The sequence below is a fragment of the Aegilops tauschii genome, chromosome 5, assembly GCF_002575655.3.
Source record: "Aegilops tauschii subsp. strangulata cultivar AL8/78 chromosome 5, Aet v6.0, whole genome shotgun sequence".
Lineage (NCBI taxonomy): Eukaryota > Viridiplantae > Streptophyta > Magnoliopsida > Poales > Poaceae > Aegilops > Aegilops tauschii.
In genome coordinates, this window is record NC_053039.3 from 374,925,986 (window position 1) to 374,946,749 (window position 20,764).

General features: G+C 42.0%; 1 protein-coding gene across 3 annotated transcripts; it reads right to left on the reverse strand.

The window, feature by feature from the left end:
- Positions 1-73: 73 nt before the first annotated feature.
- Positions 74-7,589, reverse strand: LOC120965174 (uncharacterized). 3 transcript variants are annotated; one of them, XM_073500425.1, is made up of 8 exons: positions 7,437-7,589; positions 5,303-5,436; positions 5,152-5,211; positions 5,007-5,057; positions 2,842-2,903; positions 2,324-2,376; positions 2,030-2,132; positions 74-698 (listed from the first exon to the last, which is right to left on the reverse strand). In XM_073500425.1, the coding sequence occupies exons 4-8, from the start codon at positions 5,009-5,011 to the stop codon at positions 694-696; spliced, it is 228 nt and encodes a 75-aa protein (XP_073356526.1). In that variant the 5' UTR covers positions 5,012-5,057; positions 5,152-5,211; positions 5,303-5,436; positions 7,437-7,589; the 3' UTR covers positions 74-693. The 3 variants fall into 3 exon arrangements, with proteins under 3 accessions (XP_073356526.1, XP_073356525.1, XP_040246412.3); XM_073500424.1 differs by lacking the exon at positions 7,437-7,589 and adding an exon at positions 3,995-4,648 and having other exon boundaries at positions 5,303-7,148; XM_040390478.3 differs by lacking the exons at positions 74-698; positions 2,030-2,132; positions 2,324-2,376; positions 2,842-2,903; positions 7,437-7,589 and adding an exon at positions 3,369-4,648 and having other exon boundaries at positions 5,303-7,148.
- Positions 7,590-20,764: the final 13,175 nt, after the last annotated feature.

Consider the following 20,764-nt stretch of genomic DNA (forward strand, 5'->3'; position numbering starts at 1 on the left):
TGAGAAACGGTCGAACTCACGGACAGAACCTTGCTTTATCGAAAAATCTGAAAATGATTATCTACACTACCTATTAAAAAGCAAACCAAATCTTCTCTAACACACCCACAAAATGTACATCGGATCAATTACCACCGCATGATTAGACTCACTAAATAAATCTAGGGATTGTCTAATTGACATCTGACTGTTTTCCTTTTTGAAAACATTCAAATTTCTTGTCCAATGACAATGTTACAGCTGTACTACCAGGACAGTCATCAAAAAAGGAGAAAAACAACACGCTAACGGGTCCGGCAACCATCCGACCCGCTTTCTTCAGGAAAACAAGACCTCCACCTATTCAGGGACCACAAACAGTACTCCCTGAAAGCTTGCAAACCACGCAACATGTCAAAAACGCTATACAAAACCCCCACCTTCAGAAAAAACGCTAGACAAATCTTACCGAACCGGATCTAGCGACACCCATGGGAAAGGGAGAGGCGACCATGACAGATCGGGGAGGAGGAGAGCTCCCAGGAAGAGAAGAACGAAGAGGAAACGCACATATCACAAACGGGGATGAATCTGCTGATCACGAAAAAGCTGAAGACCATGATCCACAGGTCAGTAACTCCTCTGCATCATCTCTTCTTTTCACCCCCTCTTATGTCTCTTACGTTGACAGTTTCACAAAGATTTTCCTTCGATCTACTCTGAAACATAGGAGAGAGATCAACATCAGAACCACAACAAAAATTGCACTGTAAATTCCTCTAAAAATCACTATGTAACTAGTCTTGTATCCTCTAAATTTACAGTGTAACTTTCTCTTAAATTCCAGAGTAAAAGTAGTTGCAAAACAAAATGAAGTAATTGCAAAAATGCAAGAACATATACACTACAAAAAACACAGTAAGTATAGTGAAAAAAACGTCCTAAAATTCCACAGTAAAAATAGTTGCAAACAAAAAGAAGTAATTACAGAGCAAAGAACATAGTAAATTACAGTACAAAAAACACAGTAAGTACACTGTAAATTCCTCATAAAAACGCAGTAAGTACACAGAAAAGTACCTGTAAATTCCTCCTAAATCCCAGAGTAAACTACTAGTTACAGACAAAATGCTTGAAATTGCAGACAAACTAGTCACATAGTAAGCCAGATTCAGTGAAAAAAAAAGCTAGAGAAATACAGAGTAAAACATGTCAAAAACTAGACATCAAATTGCACTGTAAGTACGCGAGAAATTAGAATGTAAAAAATACATTGAAGCTACCTAGAAAATCCACTGTAAAATGCTTGGTAGCTGATGCTTCTTACTGTAGTATTGCATTTTTCAGTAACATGTCATACAACATTCAAATTTTACTCTGATGCTATCTTGAAAATTACAGAGCAATACCAAAATTTACTGTGATTCTTCTTTCATTTAATTCTTAGGGAAAATTTACATTGAAAGTACACGAGAAATTACACTGAAAAAAATGCACTAGAAAAATGCAGTGTAAAACCCCCTCGTGATTGTGTTCTTTCTATTGTTATGTTCTTTGTTGCTCATCATTATGTTAACACTGACATTGTACTGTCCAAAATGTTTAAGGAGAGGACCATGATGAGGGCAGTGATTGAAGAGGATCTACTGAGATTATCACAGGAAGAACTCATACTGAATGTGAGATGCAATTGCAAATACTTCTTTTAATATACATAAAAGGGTAAAAAGCTAACACAATGATCATGCAGGAATCATTTTCTTTCACTGCGCTCCTTCATTCCGACATTATATACAAGGTAAACATCTAAAAATCATTAAATACACAGTACATTTCAGGTGATGGTTAAAAAAAACTTGTGATGAACCTTGCAGGTACATTCAGCAGATGGATCTACGAACATTGCCAAAACTATGTACGAAAACTCCAGGAGCAAAACAAAGGACAGTATCATCACAACAAATGATGACCATGTAAGCAGAACTACATCTGAATAACTATTACAAAAGAAAATGCCGAATAAAAACACACTAACAATCATTAAACTTACTTTGCAGACACTGGAGGCAGACTTGCATCAAGAAATGCCAGTGGCCGAAGATGGAGCAGGAGAATCCGATCCATGGGACACAAACCTGAACGACAACATCAATCTGCAACAGGTACACACCACAAAATTCAGAAAAAAGAAGAAGCACATAACGTTTCAGAAGAAAAGTAACTAAAAATAAAAATCCCTAAATGTTGCAGGAGCCTAAAGAAGTTGATCCCAGTGGAGCAGCGGCTAACACGAACTCTAGTACAGGCAGGGATGAAGGAGAAAGAAAAGAACCAGAACACTCACTAGAACAAGAGGGAGAAGATGAATTCCTCGACGAAGAAGACATTGAAAGATTCCTGCAAAATGAACAAGAAGCTGCGTCAGAGGGAAATCTGATGAACACTAGCAGTAATTTCAAGCCTCAATTAGGCATGCAGTTCAAAACAAAGGAAGAAGCTCAGGAATATTTCAATTTCTACTCGAAAGTGGCAGGATTTTCAGTGGCTACAGTAGCAATCTCAAGAACATCAAGCAAAAAAAGGAACAATGAGGTGACAAGGATCACTATGAAGTGCAACAAGTGGGGCAAGACAAAAGAAATAGATAAGGAATGCATAGTGCCCATGAGAAAATCTACAGTCATAGCTAAAACAGATTGTAAAGTCATCATGGTCATATCAGAAAAAGGAGGCATGTGGGAAATCACAAGACAACAACTAGAACACAACCATGAGTTAACACCAAACAGTAGATTCTTCAGGTCACATAAGTACATGTCGGATGAAGAGAAGTGCTTGATAAGGGTGTTGAAGCATACAAACCTGGAAACAAGAAGGATTGTAGCTGTCTTGGCTTACTTGAGAGGAGGAATGGATCATCTTCCCTACACAAAGAAACATGTCACAAACTATGCAGCAACAATTAACAGAGACATCACAAACTCTGACATGATGGAAGTAGTGCAAATGTTCAACAAGAAACAAACAGAAAATCCTGGCTTTTGCTACTCGTTTGAGCTAGATGGAGAGAATAAAGTGAGGAGCTTATTCTGGGCAGATGTGAGGTCAAGAATGATGTATGACGTATGTGGAGATTGCATCAGTTTTGACACTACATTCCTAACAAACACGTACAACTTGCCATTTGCACCCCTTGTTGGCATATCCCCACATGGCAACACATACTTGTTTGCTTGTGCATTCATCGTCAATGAGACAAAAGAAACATTTGCTTGGTTGTTCGAACAATTCCTGATGGCTATGGGAGGAAAGCATCCTATATCAATCATTACAGACCAAGACAAGGCAATGCAAGCAACAATTGAAAAAGTCTTTCCTAATGCTACCCATAGGAGCTGCCTCTTCCACATAAAGAAGAAGGCAGAGGAAAAAGTCGGGCCCTGCTTCCAAGCTAATGAGGGACTCTATGAAGACTTCCAGGACATTGTGGACAACTCCTTGACAGTTGAAGAATTTGAAACACAATGGCAAGAAATGATAGAAAAATACCAAGTTCATCACATCAAGTACTTCAACGACATGTGGGAAAACAGGAAAAAGTTCATCCCTGTGTACTTCAAGGACAAATTCTTCCCATTCATACAAACTACAGCAAGAAGCGAAGGGACGAATTCCCTTTTCAAAAAAGGGGTTGGAGCTAAATTTAGTGCTACTAGCTTTTTGAGAGAGTATGACCGGATACTTGATGTTGTGCATGACAGGGAAGAAGAATGCGACCATGTTAGTAGAAACAAGAAAGTTGCACAGAAAGCATTTTGGTCAAAATACAGCATAGAAAGGCAAGCACATGAGCTATACAACATTGGAATATTCAGGAAATTCCAGTTTAAAATGGCAGACACAACAAGGCTGCATGTCTTTGAGCAAGAAAAGGACAAATACTACATTGTGACACAAGCTGAAAACTACCCCCAAAAGGAAATCCGGAAAAGAGAAGAACAATAACAAGACTTACAGCAAAAGCGTAGTGACAACCGCCAAACGTCACTGATCTTTTGGAAGCAACTTTAGTGGAATCCTTGAACTTTTTTATGCAACTCAACAGCCACTCATAAACAAATTTTGACAGATCATAGTTACGCACAGAAGGACAATCCCGGAAGATGTGAAGGTACTTTGGGCTAGGACTGAGGCTAGAGTTGGGACAAAGGAATGATGAAAAAGCAACAATCATGAAACAGATAAAGACATCTTCATCAGGCAACCCGACTGTGGTTGATTTTAGCTTGTTAGCAAAGAAGGACACGGGAGGAATACTGGTCAAGTTGAAGTGAGAGAGGATAAAATCACGGCCGGATTCAGCATCACACACAAGTGGCTCACCATCTACTGGAAGGTCGAGGATGTCATGAATATCATACTTGGTCATTGGGATAAATTTCTTTTTGAGCTGGAATTCAGATGAAAGGACATCAAACCTACTGGCGAGCCACTTCACTAACCTAAGGGGCACCTCGGTCCTAACAAACTCTAAGAGACAGCCCATGCCATATCTCTGGACAACATCTCGATACCTAGAACATAAACCATCAACAACACCAGAGAAGAACTTCCCAGAATATCTAGTGAAAGTAGCACAAGTAGGGTAATCGCTAGAGCTTTTCTGCCTCTACAAAAACAACAAAAGAGAAACACCATATCAACCACTCAAAATAATTACTTCGCATTACTATTACTAAGTACAAAAAATACTTTACAAATACATCAAAAAATACAGCTACTAAAATAATTGGACTTACACTAGAAAATAACAAAAACAATATGAGTGAAAACACATATCAAACCAGTCAAAAAATAGCTTTAGATTACTATTACTTAGTACAAAAAGAACATTGCAATACATTGAAAAAATGCAGTTACTAATAATTGGACTAACACTACAAAAAAATTCATTAAGATAGAACTTCAAGCATTTTTCTTCCAGAAAGTAAAAACTGCTGAAAACAAAAAAGAAAATAGGAACTAACCACATTCCTCCTTGAAGCAGATGATAATTTCCTCTTGAGGCATTTTACTTTCTGAAAACATAACAAAAACACAACTATCACGCATCAGAAAAAAATGTAAAAAAATGAAACAAGAATGAAAAGTCCTAGATAAAATAAAACATACTCGGTTAAGATAGAACTTCAGAAGAGCTTTGTCAAGCCCTCCTTCGTCACCAGATAATTCCTGCAGAAAAAACCAATAAAAAAATAAGACAACCCAAAAAAAATGAAGGTCAAAAAACTAAAATAAAAAGAAGCAGAAAATAAATAAATACCATAGACACAGGGAAAGAACCATCTTCTGCAAAATCATTAGGCACAAATGCTTCACCTCCAGAATCAGCACTATCTAAAGATGATATACGGGAACATCCCAATGAGAAGCTTTCCGTAGCTTGCCCATTTAAACCTAAAAAAGGAAAAAACAAAAACATAAGTAACAGTGAAAAAGCATCCAATTAAAACTCAAAAATACAATGTAAGTATACAACATAATGCACTGTCATTACATTGTAAAAACTAGCACAACTACATTATAAGCATTGGACAAAAAATATACTGTAATTACAATATAAACCTAGCACAACTGCACTGTAAGTATTGAACAAAATTACACTGTGATTGCACTGTAAAAACTAGCACAAGTACAATGTAAAACCTAACAGAAATTACATTGTAAGACTAGCACAACTACACTGTGTATTGGACAAAAAATACACTGTAATTACAGTGTAAAACTAGCACAACTACACTGTAAGTAATGGACAAAAAAATACACTGTAATTACAGTGTAAAAACTAGCAGAACTACACTGTAATTGAACAATAAAATATACTGAGATTATACTGTAAAAACTACCACAATTACAGTGTAAAAACTAACAGAAATTACACTGTAAGACTAGCACCATTATACTGTAAATGAGTGGATTTGCAATGCAAAACTAGCACAACTACACTGTGAGTATTGGACAAAAATGCACAAAAATTACAGTGTAAAACTAAGCACAACTACACTGTAATAGAACAAATAAATACACTGAGATTACACTGTACAAACTAGCACAATTACGTTGTAAAAACTATCAGAAATTACACTGTAAAAGGCTAGCACCATTATACTGTAAATGAGTGCATTTACACTGCAAAACTACCACAAAAAGAACACTGTAAAACCTAAGAGACATTACATTGTAATACTGGGACAAAAAGGACACAGAAAGTCAGAAAAATACACTATAATTACTCTAAAGTGGATATACTGAAACTATGACATGAACTACAGAACAAAACAACAACACTCAAATATACTTAACCAACAGTCAACACTGGCATGACACAAAAAAAAACACTAAAGAAAATAAACTCAAAAATCATGCCATCCCTAAAAAGTAAACAATCATGGCACAAAATGGGGATGAAACCCTACATCTAGCAGGCGATTCCCAACCTGCAGAAAAAGCTTGACAAGAGCAACAACAATAGACAACATAAAAAAAGACGAGAAACGTTACAAGATGACCAAAATTCAGAGGCTACAGAAACTACAAACAACAACTCGGTCTTCAGAAACATCAGCTTTAGGATCCATCGCTGAAACCTATTGCCTACCACGCCTATTTCCACATCAACTATAGGCCACATAAAAAAATACACATCAACGACGACAAAAACGTACTTGGGAGGGGCATAACATTTGGGCTGGGTCCACAACAAAAATATAAGACAACGGCATGGCGCAAATGGTAGCAATGAAACTCTACAGGACAAGATGCAGTGAACAAAAAAATGCCAACTAATAGGTTGCAAAAACATATATCTGCAGGACAAGATGCAGTGAGAAAAAGTGGAGAGCGGAACTTCATGCGCATACTACAGCCCCTTGATCTTAGATACACTCATATAATGGTGGAAAAAACATAAAAACAAGCATCAAAATACATGAAAGTACACAGCAAACAGGAACAAAAATACATAGGGATGACTTAATAAACCACTGGGATGAACAACATGGGACAAAAACAACACAAAACTAGACAAAATTCAGGCGTTATAACCACAACTCGATCACAGCCACAAGCTACAGGATCCGCCGCTGAAAACTAACAACAACTCCGCGTACATCCACAACATCTACAAAAAAACTAACCTCTGCGCCTACCTACACATCAACAACTAGAACGCATGACGGGCGCTCCTCCACAAAAACTGCAGGAACACACAGATCACGCGCGTGCAAAACTACGGGTGACACAACTAGATCCTACCAGATATCACGCGCGCGCCCATGGCGAACTAGAACACCACGGCAGCAACATACACATCCCGCGAAACCCAAAAATCACCTAGATCTGAAGCTACAGGGCCACAAAAAGCAAGGGCAAACGGGCGAGAAGGCAAGGCAACAAACCAGCGCAGCTGCGGGCGACGAGAACGAAGAGGGTGCCGTCAAAATCCTGCGGCGGATGAGCTCCAAATCGCCATGAAACTGGGGAATCGCCTCCAGGAATCGCCTCGCCCTCCGCCGTCGCTCGACCTCTCACTCCCTCTGCCTTATCCAAATGAGAAAGGGGAATGACACCCCGCTCCAAATTCAAAAGCGACAAAGACCTACAGTGCCCACCGGTTCGGCCGGGTCGAGGAAAAACGGGCGGATCCAGAAACCGCGCCCGATAAACAAAACCGACCCGAAAACCAGCGCAAAAAAAGCAGGACCGAGCACGAATCTCGACGCGAGATCGAACGGACAGAAATTCGAACGTCAGCGAATTACAAAACAGCCGACTGTAAATTAGCAAAACCGTAAATCTAACAGCTAACCTTAATCTAATCCCTTTTGTATGTGCGTTTAGCAATTTTATTGAGTGGCTGTACTCCACACTAGTCTAAGTTTTTTTACGAGGTACACTAGTTTGAGTTACTCCCCACTATGGGTAGTCTCATAGTATGAGTATCACACCCCGCATCGGTAACTCCTACAATCACGCAGCGCACGCCATCCGAACTGCCACTAGTTAACCTCTCTTCCTTAATTAGCGTCTAATCAATTCCCATACGAAACCTCCATCCAAAAGAGAGAAATTTACCAAAGAGCATGCAAGCCGCCCGCCAATGCAAGAGAAACACCGCCGTCGGGACGCGCGAGGAGCCTGCCTGAGGAGGCAGCTAGAAATCCTATTTTGTCAGTGTAGGGGAACGCAGTAATTTCAAAAATTTCCTACGCACACGCAAGATCATGGTGATGCATAGCAACGTGAGGGAAGAGTGTTGTCCACGTACCCTCGTAGACCGATAGCGGAAGCGTTAACACAACGCGGTTGATGTAGTCGTACGTCTTCACGATCCGACCGATCAAGTACCGAACGTACGGCACCTCCGAGTTCAGCACACGTTCAGCTCGATGACGTCCCTCAAACTCCGATCCAGCCGAGTGTTGAGGGAGAGTTTCGTCAGCACGACGGCGTGGTGACGATGATGATGTTCTACCGACGCAGGGCTTCCCCTAAGCACCGCTACGATATTATCGAGGTGTAATATGGTGGAGGGGGGCACCGCACACGGCTAAGAGATCAATAGATCAATTGTTGTGTCTATGGGGTGCCCCCTGCCCCCGTATATAAAGGAGCAAGGGGGGAGGCGGCCGGCCTAGGAGGAGGGCGCGCCAAGGGGGGAGTCCTACTCCCACCGGGAGTAGGACTCCTCCTTTCCTTGTTGGAGTAGGAGAAGGGAAGGGAGAAGGAGAAGGAAGGAAGGGGGCGCCCCCCTCCCTAGTCCAATTCGGACTAGTCCATGGGGAGGGGTGCGGCCACCCTTTGGGGCCTTTCTCTCCTTTTCCGTATGGCCCATTAAGGCCCAATACGAATTCCCGTAACTCTCCGGTACTCCGAAAAATACCCGAATCACTCGGAACCTTTCCGATGTCCAAATATAGTCGTCCAATATATCGATCTTTACGTCTCGACCATTTCGAGACTCCTCGTCATGTCCCCGATCTCATCCGGGACTCCGAACTCCTTCGGTACATCAAAACTCATAAACTCATAATAAAACTGTCATCGTAACGTTAAGCGTGCGGACCCTACGGGTTCGAGAACTATGTAGACATGACCGAGACACGTCTCCGGTCAATAACCAATAGCGGGACCTGGATGCCCATATTGGCTCCCACATATTCTACGGAGATCTTTATCGGTCAAACCGCATAACAACATACGTTGTTCCCTTTGTCATCGGTATGTTACTTGCCCGAGATTCGATCGTCGGTATCTTAATACCTAGTTCAATCTCGTTACCGGCAAGTCTCTTTACTCGTTCCGTAATACATCATCTTGCAACAAACTCATTAGTTGCAATGCTTGCAAGGCTTAAGTGATGTGCATTACCGAGAGGGCCCAGAGATACCTCTCCGACAATCGGAGTGACAAATCCCAATCTTGAAATACGCCAACCCAACAAGTACCTTCGGAGACACCTGTAGAGCACCTTTATAATCACCCAGTTACGTTGTGACGTTTGGTAGAACACAAAGTGTTCCTCCGGTAAACGGGAGTTGCATAATCTCATAGTCATAGGAACATGTATAAGTCATGAAGAAAGCAATAGCAACATACTAAACGATCGAGTGCTAAGATAACGGAATGGGTCAATTCAATCACATCATTCTCCTAATGATGTGATCCCATTAATCAAATGACAACTCATGTCAATGGCTAGGAAACATAACCATCTTTGATCAATGAGCTAGTCAAGTAGAGGCATACTAGTGACACTCTGTTTGTCTATGTATTCACACATGTATCAAGTTTCCGGTTAATACAATTCTAGCATGAATAATAAACATTTATCATGATATAAGGAAATAAATAATAACTTTATTATTGCCTCTAGGGCATATTTCTTCAGTCTCCCACTTGCACTAGAGTCAATAATCTAGTTCACATCGCCATGTGATTTAACATCAATAGTTCACATCACCATGTGATTAACACCCATAGTTCACATCGTCATGTGACCAACACCCAAAGGGTTTACTAGAGTCAGTAATCTAGTTTACATCGCTATGTGATTAACACCCAAAGAGTACTAAGGTGTGATCATGTTTTGCTTGTGAGATAATTTTAGTCAACGGGTCTGTCACATTCAGATCCGTAAGTATTTTGCAAATTTCTATGTCTACAATGCTCTGCACGGAGCTACTCTAGCTAATTGCTCCCACTTTCAATATGTATCTAGACCGAGACTTAGAGTCATCTAGATTAGTGTCAAAACTTGCATCGACATAACCCTTTACGACGAACCTTTTGTCACTTCCATAATCGAGAAACATATCCTTATTCCACTAAAGATAATTTTGACCGCTGTCCAGTGATCTACTCCTAGATCACTATTGTACTCTCTTGCCAAAATCAGTGTAGGGTATACAATAGATCTGGTACACAGCATGGCATACTTTATAGAACCTATGGCCGAGGCATAGGGAATGATTTTCATTCTTTTTCTATCTTCTGCCGTGGTCGGGCTTTGAGTCTTACTCAATTTCACACCTTGTAACACAGGCAAGAAACTCTTTCTTTGACTGTTCCATTTTGAACTACTTCAAAATCTTGTCAAGGTATGTACTTATTGAAAAAACTTATCAAGCATCTTGATCTATCTCTATAGATCTTGATGCTCAATATGTAAGCAGCTTCACCGATGTCCTTTCTTTGAAAAACTCCTTTCAAATACTCCTTTATGCTTTGCAGAATAATTCTACATTATTTCCGATCAACAATATGTCATTCACATATACTTATCAGAAATGCTGTAGTGCTCCCACTCACTTTCTTGTAAATACAGGCTTCACCGCAAGTCTGTATAAAACTATATGCTTTGATCAACTTATCAAAGCGTATATTCCAGCTCCGGGATGCTTGCACCAGTCCATAGATGGATCGGTAGAGCTTGCATATTTTGTTAGCACCTTTAGGATTGACAAAACCTTATGGTTGCATCATATACAACTCTTCTTTAATAAATCCATTAAGGAATGCAGTTTTGTTTATCCATTTGTCAGATTTCATAATCATAAAATGCGGCAATTGCTAACATGATTCAGATAGACTTAAGCATCGCTACGGGTGAGAAGGTCTCATCGTAGTCAATCCCTTGAACTTGTCGAAAACCTTTTGCAACAAGTCAAGCTTTATAGACAGTAACATTACCGTCAGCGTCAGTCTTCTTCTTGAAGATCCATTTATTTTCAATGGCTTGCCGATCATCGGGCAAGTCAACCAAAGTCCATACTTTGTTCTCATACGTGGATCCCATCTCGGATTTCATGGCCTCAAGCCATTTTGCGGAATCTGGGCTCACCATTGCTTCTTCATAGTTTGTAGGTTCGTCATGGTCTAGTAACATAACCTCCAGAACAGGATTACCGTACCACTCTGGTGTGGATCTTACTCTGGTTGACCTACGAGGTTCAGTAATAACTTGATCTGAAGTTTCATGATCATCATCATTAACTTCCTCACTAATTGGTGTATGCGTCGCAGAAACTGGTTTCTGTGATGAACTACTTTCCAATAAGGGAGCAGGTACAATTACCTCATCAAGTTCTACTTTCCTCCCACTCACTTCTTTCGAGAGAAACTCCTTCTCCAGAAAAATTCCGAATTTAGCAACAAAAGTTTTTCCTTCGGATCTGTGATAGAAGGTGTACCCAACAGTTTCCTTTGGGTATCCTATGAAGACACATTTCTCCGATTTGGGTTCGAGCTTATGAGGTTGAAGTTTTTTCACATAAGCATCGCAGCCCCAAACTTTAAGAAACCACAACTTTGGTTTCTTGCCAAACCACAGTTCATAAGGCGTCGTCTCAACGGATTTTGATGGTGCCCTATTTAACGTGAATGCAGCCGTCTCTAAAGCATAACCCCAAAACGATAGCGGTAAATCAGTAAGAGACATCATAGATCGCACCATATATCTAGTAAAGTACGATTACGACGTTCGGACACACCATTACGCTGTGGTGTTCCGGGTGGCGTGAGTTGCGAAACTATTCCGCATTGTTTCAAATGAAGACCAAACTCATAACTCAAATATTCTCCTCCACGATCAGATCGTAGAAATTTTATTTTCTTGTTACGATGATTTTCAACTTCACTCTGAAATTCTTTGAACTTTTCAAATGTTTCAGACTTATGTTTCATTAAGTAGATATACCCATATCTGCTCAAATCATCTGTGAAGGTGAGAAAATAACGATATCCGCCACGAGCCTCAATATTCATCGGACCACATACATGTGTATGTACGATTTCCAACAAATCTGTTGCTCTCTCCATAGTTCCGGAGAACGGTGTTTTAGTCATCTTGCCCATGAGGCACGGTTCGCAAGCATCAAGTGATTCATAATCAAGTGATTCCAAAATCCCATCAGCATGGAGTTTCTTCATGCGCTTTACACCAATATGACCTAAACGGCAGTGCCACAATTAAGTTGCACTATCATTATTAACTTTGCATCTTTTGGCTTCATTATTATGAATATGTGTATCACTACGATCGAGATCCAACAAACCATTTTATTGGGTGTATAACCATAGAAGGTTTTATTCATGTAAATAGAACAACAATTATTCTCTAATTTAAATGAATAACCGTATTGCAACAAACATGATCAAATCATATTCATGCTCAACGCAAACACCAAATAACACTTATTTAGTTTCAACACTAATCCCGAAAGTATAGGGAGTGTGCGATGATGATCATATCAATCTTGGAACTACTTTCAACACACATCGTCACCTCGCCTTTTACTAGTCTCTGTTTATTCTGCAACTCCCGTTTCGAGTTACTACTCTTAGCAACTGAACCAGTATCAAATGCCGAGGGGTTGCTATAAACACTAGTAAAGTATACATCAATAACATGTATATCCAATATACCTTTGTTCACTTTGCCATCCTTCTTATCCACCAAATACTTGGGGTAGTTCCGCTTCCAGTGACCAGTCCCTTTGCAGTAGAAGCACATAGTCTCAGGCTTAGGACCAGACTTAGGCTTCTTCACTTGAGCAGCAACTTGCTTGCCGTTCTTCTTGAAGTTCCCCTTCTATCCCTTTGCCCTTTTCTTGAAACTAGTGGTCTTGTTAACCATCAACACTTGATGCTTTTTCTTGATTTCTACCTTCATCGATTTCATCATCATGAAAAGCTCGGGAATTACTTTCATCATCCCTTGCATACTATAGTTCATCACGAAGTTCTACTAACTTGTTGATGGTGACTAGAGAATTCTGTCAATCACTATTTTATCTGGAAGATTAACTCCCACTTGATTCAAGCGATTTTAGTACCCAGACAATCTGAGCACATGCTCACTGCTTGAGCTATTCTCCTCCATCTTTTAGCTGTAGAACTTGTTGGAGACTTCATATCTCTCAACTCGGGTATTTGCTTGAAATATTAACTTCAACTCCTGGAACATCTCATATGGTCCATGACGTTCAAAACGTCTTTGAAGTCCCGATTCTAAGCCGTTAAGCATGGTGCACTAAACTATCAAGTAGTCATCATATTGAGCTAGCCAAACGTTCATAACGTCTGCATCTGCTCCTGCAATAGGTCTGTCACCTAGTGGTGCATCAAGGACATAATTTTTCTGTGCAGCAATGAGGATAATCCTCAGATCACGGATCCAATCCGCATCTTTGCTACTAACATCTTTCAACATAATTTTTCTCTAGGAACATATCAAAAATAAACACAGGGAAGCAACAACGCGAGCTATTGATCTACAACATAATTTGCAAAATACTATCAGGACTAAGTTCATGATAAATTTAAGTTCAATTAATCATATTACTTAAGAACTCCCACTTAGATAGACATCCCTCTAATCCTCTAAGTGATCACGTGATCCATATCAACTAAACCATGTCCGATCATCACGTGAGATGGAGTAGTTTCAATGGTGAACATCACTTATGTTGATCATATCTACTATATGATTCACGCTCGACCTTTCGGTCTCAGTGTTCCGAGGCCATATCTGTTATATGCTAGGCTCGTCAAGTTTAACCTGAGTATTCTGCGTGTGCAACTGTTTTGCACCCGTTGTATTTGAACGTAGAGCCTATCACACCCGATCATCACGTGGTGTCTCAGCACGAAGAACTTTCGCAACGGTGCATACTCAGGGAGAACACTTGTACCTTGATAATTAGTGAGAGATCATCTTATAAAGCTACCGTCGAACTAAGCAAAATAAGATGTATAAAAGATAAACATCACATGCAATCAAAATATGTGACATGATATGGCCATCATCTTGTGCCTTTGATCTCCATCTCCAAAGCATCGTCATGATTTCCATCGTCACCGGCATGACACCATGATCTCCATCATCTTGATCTATATCAATGTGTCATCACATGGTCGTCTCGCCAACTATTGCTCTTGCAACTATTGCTATCGCATATCGATAAAGTAAAGCAATTATTTGGCGCTTGCATCTTATGCAATAAAGAGCCAACCATAAGGCTTCTTCCAGTTGCCGATAACTTCAACAAAACATGATCATCTTATACAACAACTTATATCTTATCACGTCTTGACCATATCACATCACAACATGCCCTGCAAAACAAGTTAGACGTCCTCTACTTTGTTGTTGCAAGTTTTACGTGGCTGCTACGGGCTTAGCAAGAACCGTTCTTACCTACGCATCAAAACCACAATGATAGTTTGTCAAGTTGGTGCTGTTTTAACCTTCGCAAGGACCGGGCGTAGCCACACTCGGTTCAACTAAAGTTGGAGAAACTAACACCCGCCAGCCACCTATGTGCAAAGCACGTCGGTAGAACCAGTCTCGCGTAAGCGTACGCGTAATGTCGGTCCGGGCCGCTTCATCCAACAATACCGCCGAACCAAAGTATGACATGCTGGTAAGCAGTATGACTTATATCGCCCACAACTCACTTGTGTTCTACTCGTGCATATAACATCAACGCATAAAACCAGGCTCGGATGCCACTGTAGGGGAACACAGTAATTTCAAAAATTTCCTACGCACACGCAAGATCATGGTGATGCATAGCAACGAGAGGGGAGAGTGTTGTCCACGTACCCTCGTAGACCGATAGCGGAAGCGTTAACACAACACGGTTGATGTAGGCGTACGTCTTCACGATCCTACCGATCAAGTACGGAACGTACGACACCTCCGAGTTCAGCACACGTTCAGCTCGATGACGTCCCTCGAACTCCGATCCAGCCGAGTGTTGAGGGAGAGTTTCGTCAGCACGACGACGTGGTGACGATGATGATGTTCTACCGACGCAGGGCTTCACCTAAGCACCGCTACGATATTATCGAGGTGTAATATGGTGGAGGGGGGCACCGCACACGGCTAAGAGATCAATAGATCAATTGTTGTGTCTATGGGGTGCCCCCTGCCCCCGTATATAAAGGAGCAAGGGGGGAGGCGGCCGGCCTAGGAGGAGGGCGCGCCAAGGGGGGAGTCCTACTCCCACCGGGCGTAGGACTCCTCCTTTCCTTGTTGGAGTAGGAGAAGGGAAGGGAGAAGGAGAAGGAAGGAAGGGGGCGCCCCCCTCCCTAGTCCAATTCGGACTAGTCCATGGGGAGGGGTGCGGCCACCCTTTGGGGCCTTTCTCTCCTTTCCCTATGGCCCATTAAGGCCCAATACGAATTCCCGTAACTCTCCGGTACTCCGAAAAATACCCGAATCACTCGGAACCTTTCTGATGTCCAAATATAGTCGTCCAATATATTGATCTTTACGTCTCGACCATTTCGAGACTCCTCGTCATGTCCCCGATCTCATCCGGGACTCCGAACTCCTTCGGTACATCAAAACTCATAATAAAACTGTCATCGTAACGTTAAGCGTGCGGACCCTACGGGTTCGAGAACTATGTAGACATGACCGAGACACGTCTCCGGTCAATAGCCAATAGCGGGACCTGGATGCCCATATTGGCTCCCACATATTATACGAAGATCTTTATCGATCAAACCGCATAACAACATACGTTGTTCCCTTTGTCATCGGTATGTTACTTGCCCGAGATTCGATCGTCGGTATCTTAATACCTAGTTCAATCTCGTTACCGGCAAGTCTCTTTACTCGTTCCGTAATACATCATCTTGCAACAAACTCATTAGTTGCAATGCTTGCAAGGCTTAAGTGATGTGCATTACCGAGAGGGCCCAGAGATACCTCTCCGACAATCGGAGTGACAAATCCCAATCTCAAAATACGCCAACCCAACAAGTACCTTCGGAGACACCTGTAGAGCACCTTTATAATCACCCAGTTACGTTGTGACGTTTGGTAGCACACAAGGTGTTCCTCCAGTAAACGGGAGTTGCATAGGAACATGTATAAGTCATGAAGAAAGCAATAGCAACATACTAAACGATCGAGTGCTAAGCTAACGGAATGGGTCAATTCAATCACATCATTCTCCTAATGATGTGATCCCATTAATCAAATGACAACTCATGTCAATGGCTAGGATACATAACCATCTTTGATCAACGAGCTAGTCAAGTAGAGGCATACTAGTGACACTCTGTTTGTCTATGTATTCACACATGTATCAAGTTTCCGGTTAATACAATTCTAGCATGAATAATAAACATTTATCATGATATAAGGAAATAAATAATAACTTTATTATTGCCTCTAGGGCATATTTCCTTCAGTCAGTAGGTTGGCGTACATGGAGGATAAAGGAAAGCCCGTTTGTAGTTCAATTCGTTAGAACCAAATGGCACGTTGAGGAACCCAAAGCAACACACGAGGGAGGGAGAACAGGGCACATGATACGTCTTCAATGTATCTATAATTTTTGATTGTTCCATGTTGTTATATTATCATTCTTGGATGTTTTACAATCATTTTATAGCAACTTTATATCATTTTTTGGACTAACCTATTGACATAGTGCCCAGTGTCAGTTGTTGTTTTTTGCTTGTTTTTTACATCACAGAATACAGTATTAAATGGAGTCCAAACGCAGCGAAACTTTTTGGAGAATTTTTATGGAACAGAAGGAACAACATGGGCCAAAGAAGTACCAGAGGGGTGCCCCGAGGGGGGGGGCACAACCCACCTGGGCGCCCAGGCGCACCCTGGTGGGTCGTGCCCACCTCGATGGCCTCCCGCACCGCCTCTTTGCCCTATATATACCCACATATTTCAGAAGCCCTAGGGGAGTCGACGAAACACAATTCCAGCCGTCGCAAGTTCCAGAACCACGAGATCCAATCTAGACACCATCACGGAGGGGTTCATCATCCTCATTGGTACCTCTCCGATGATGCGTGAGTAGTTCATTGTAGACCTATTGGTCCCTAGACAGTAGCTAGATGGCTTCCTCTCTCTCTCTCTCTCTCTTGATTCTCAATACAATGGTCTCTTGGAGATCTATTTGATGTAACTCTTTTTGCGGTGTGTTTCTTGGGATCCGATGAACTTTGAGTTTATGATTAGATCTATTTATCCATGAAAGTTATATGAGTTTTGATCTCTTATATGCATGATTAATTATAGCCTCGTATTTCTTCTTCGAATCTTTGGTTTAGTTAGGCCCGCTAGATCGATTTTTCTTGCCATTAGAAGAGGTGCTTTGTGATGGGTTCGATCTTGCGGTGTTCTTTCCCAGTGACAGAAGGGGCAGCAAGACACGTATTGATCATTGCTATTAAGGATAATAAGATGGAGTCTATTCCTACATGAATAGATCTTGTCTACATCATGTCATCGTTCTTATTGCATTACTCCATTTATCCATGAACTTAATACACTAGATGCATGCTGGATAGTGGTCAATGTGTGGAGTAATAGTAGTAGATGCAGGCAGAGTCGGTCTACTAATCTTGGGCACGATGCCTATATATTGATCATTGCCTGGATATCATCATAATTGTTTGAGGTTCTATCAATTGCCCAACGGTATTTTTTTTACCCACCGTGTGCTATTTCTTGAGAGAAGCCACTAGTGAAATCTACGGCCCTCGGATCTAGTCTTCATCATATTTGCTTTGAGATTGATACGTCTCCAACGTATCTATAATTTTTGATTGTTCCATGCTATTATATTATCTGTTTTGGATGTTTTATATGCATTAAGATGCTATTTTATATGATTTTTGGGACTAACCTATTAACCTAGAGCCCAGTGCCAGTTCCTGTTTTTCCTTGTTTTAGAGTTTCGCGAAAAAGGAATACCAAACGGAGTCCAAATGGAATAAAACTTTCGCGATGATTTTTCTTGGACCAGAAGACACCAGGAGACTTGGAGTGCAAGTCCGAAGAGCCACGAGGCGGCCACAAGGGTGGAGGGCGCGCCCCCAACCTTGTGGGCCCCTCGGTGACCCCTTGACCTAGATCTTCCTCCTATATATACTCTTATTACCCAAAAACTACCAGGGGAGCCATGAAACCACTTTTCCACCGCTGCAACCTTCTGTACCCGTGAGATCCCATCTAGGGGCCTTTTCCGGCGTCCTGCCGGAGGAGGATTCGATCACGGAGGGCTTCTACATCAACACCATTGCCTCTCCGATGAAGCGTGAGTAGTTTACCACAGACCTACGGGTCCATAGCTAGTAGCTAGATGGCTTCTTCTCTCTCTTTGATTCTCAATACAAAGTTCTCCTCGATGTTCTTGGAGATCTTTTCGATGTAATACTCTTTTGCGGTGTGTTTGCCGAGATCCGATGAATTGCGGATTTATGATCAGCTTATCTATGAATATTATTTGAATCTTCTCTTAATTCTTATATGCATGATTTGATATCTTTGCAAGTCTCTTCGAGCTATCGATTTGGTTTGGCCAACTAGATTGGTTTTTCTTGCAATGGGAGAAGTGCTTAGCTTTGGGTTCAATCTTGTGGTGTCCTTTCCCAGTGACAGTAGGGGCAGCAAGGCAGGCATTGTATTGTTGCCATCGAGGATAAAAAGATGGGGTTTTCATCATATTGCTTGAGTTAATTCCTCTACATCATGTCATCTTGCTTAATGCGTTACTCCGTTCTTTATGAACTTAATACTCTAGATGCATGCTGGATAGCGGTCGATGTGTGGAGTAATAGTAGTAGATGCATAATCGTTTCGGTCTACTTGACACGGACATGGTGCCTATATTCATGATCATTGCCTTAGATATCATCATAACTTTGCGCTTTTCTATCAATTGCTCGACAGTAATTTGTTCACCCACCGTAATAATTTCTATCTTGAGAGAAGCCTCTAGTGAAACCTATGGCCCCCGGTGTCGGTGTCAAAACCGGCCGATCTCAGGTAGGGGGTCCCGAACTGTGCGTCTGAGGATCGAAGGTAACAAGGGACACTGGGAACACGATGTTTACCCAGGTTCGGGCTCTCTCGATGGAGGTAAACCCCTACTTCCTGCTTGATTTTGACTTTGATGAGTATAGGGGTTACAAGAGTTGATCTACCTCGAGATCGTAATGGCTAAACCCTAGATGTCTAGCCTATATGAATTCTGATAGCCTCTACGGACTAAACCCTCCGGTTTACATAGACACCAGAGGGGCCTAGGGTTGTACAGAGTCGGTTTACAGAAGAAGGAAACTATACACCCGGACGCCAACCTTGCCATCCATGCAAAGGAGAGTCCCATCCAGACACGGGGAAAGGTCTTCTACCTTGTATCTTCACGGCCCATCAGTCCGGCCCATAACACACAACCCGGACACCCAAGGACCCCTTAATCCAGGACTCCCTCAGTAGCCCATGAAATTGCCTTCAATGACGATGTAGTATCCGGCTTATATCTTCGGCTTTGCAAGGCGGGTTCTTCATTCATACTTCGGATTGACAACAGTCTGGCTCTGACCTCGATGTGCTGCCTTTATGATCCCTTCCTGAGGTCACTTCGATTTCCGCGCCGAATGAATACGAACGGGCCGTGTTTTTTTGCAAATAAGCCCCTCACCACGCGCGGACGGCATCTATATAAGGAGATGTAGATCCCCAAATGCCATCCCATGTCGTGCAAAAGGAAAACCGTCAAGATTAGCCACGAACAAAGCTTTCCAACATGGCCAGCGCCCCAGGCTCTTCTTTGCGCCCCCATGGCCCTCAAGAGGGTGATTGGCAGAGTTGCTTCGTGCCTCATCTTCTGCTGAGCCAACTCCAGACACAGGGCTATCTTCCCCTCACAGATCTAGTCCCTATTCGAGCGGGACTGGCCTCAATCGGCAACGATGTGATGTCCGAGAATTTCCCCAACCCCAATAAGGAGGAGAGAGTGTGCTTCATCCCATTCCTGCTGCGGGGCCTAGGATTTCCAATCCATCCCTTTCTCAGGGGCATATTGGAATTTTACGGCATCCAACTGCACAACCTTACCCCAGGTTCGATTCTGCACATCTCAGGTTTCGTTGCCCTTTGCGAACTATTCCTCAGCATTGAGGCCCATTTTGAATTATGGAAGAAGTCCTTTTGCCTCGTTCTCGCCATCGAGGAGACTCTATATTTGAAGTGGGTGGCGCCGAAGTATGGCGCATAGCCGGATCCGGATACCTCATTTGAACTCCCAAAGAGGTGTACCAACAGTGGTCTTCGGAATGGTTCTATATGGACGATGTCCCACTGCCGGACCCAGTTCGGCGTGGCCTTCCTGAATTTTCCAGTGCTCCTTTAAATAAGCGTCTTAACTGGCGTCCCCGAAGTCCCAAGGAAGAAGACAGT

What these genes read in the sequence shown, in the direction of transcription:
- LOC120965174 (XM_040390478.3), bottom strand. Translation starts at nt 5,461, where the DNA reads ATGTTTTTGTTTTTTCCTTTTTTAGGTTTAAATGGGCAAGCTACGGAA. An exon ending in TGAAGTTCTATCTTAACCGA is followed by an intron (nt 5,058 to 5,151) that starts GTATGTTTTATT and finishes TTATGTTTTCAG; the next exon opens with AAAGTAAAATGCCTCAAGAG. An exon ending in CTGCTTCAAGGAGGAATGTG is followed by an intron (nt 4,649 to 5,006) that starts GTTAGTTCCTAT and finishes TTGTTTTTGTAG; the next exon opens with AGGCAGAAAAGCTCTAGCGA.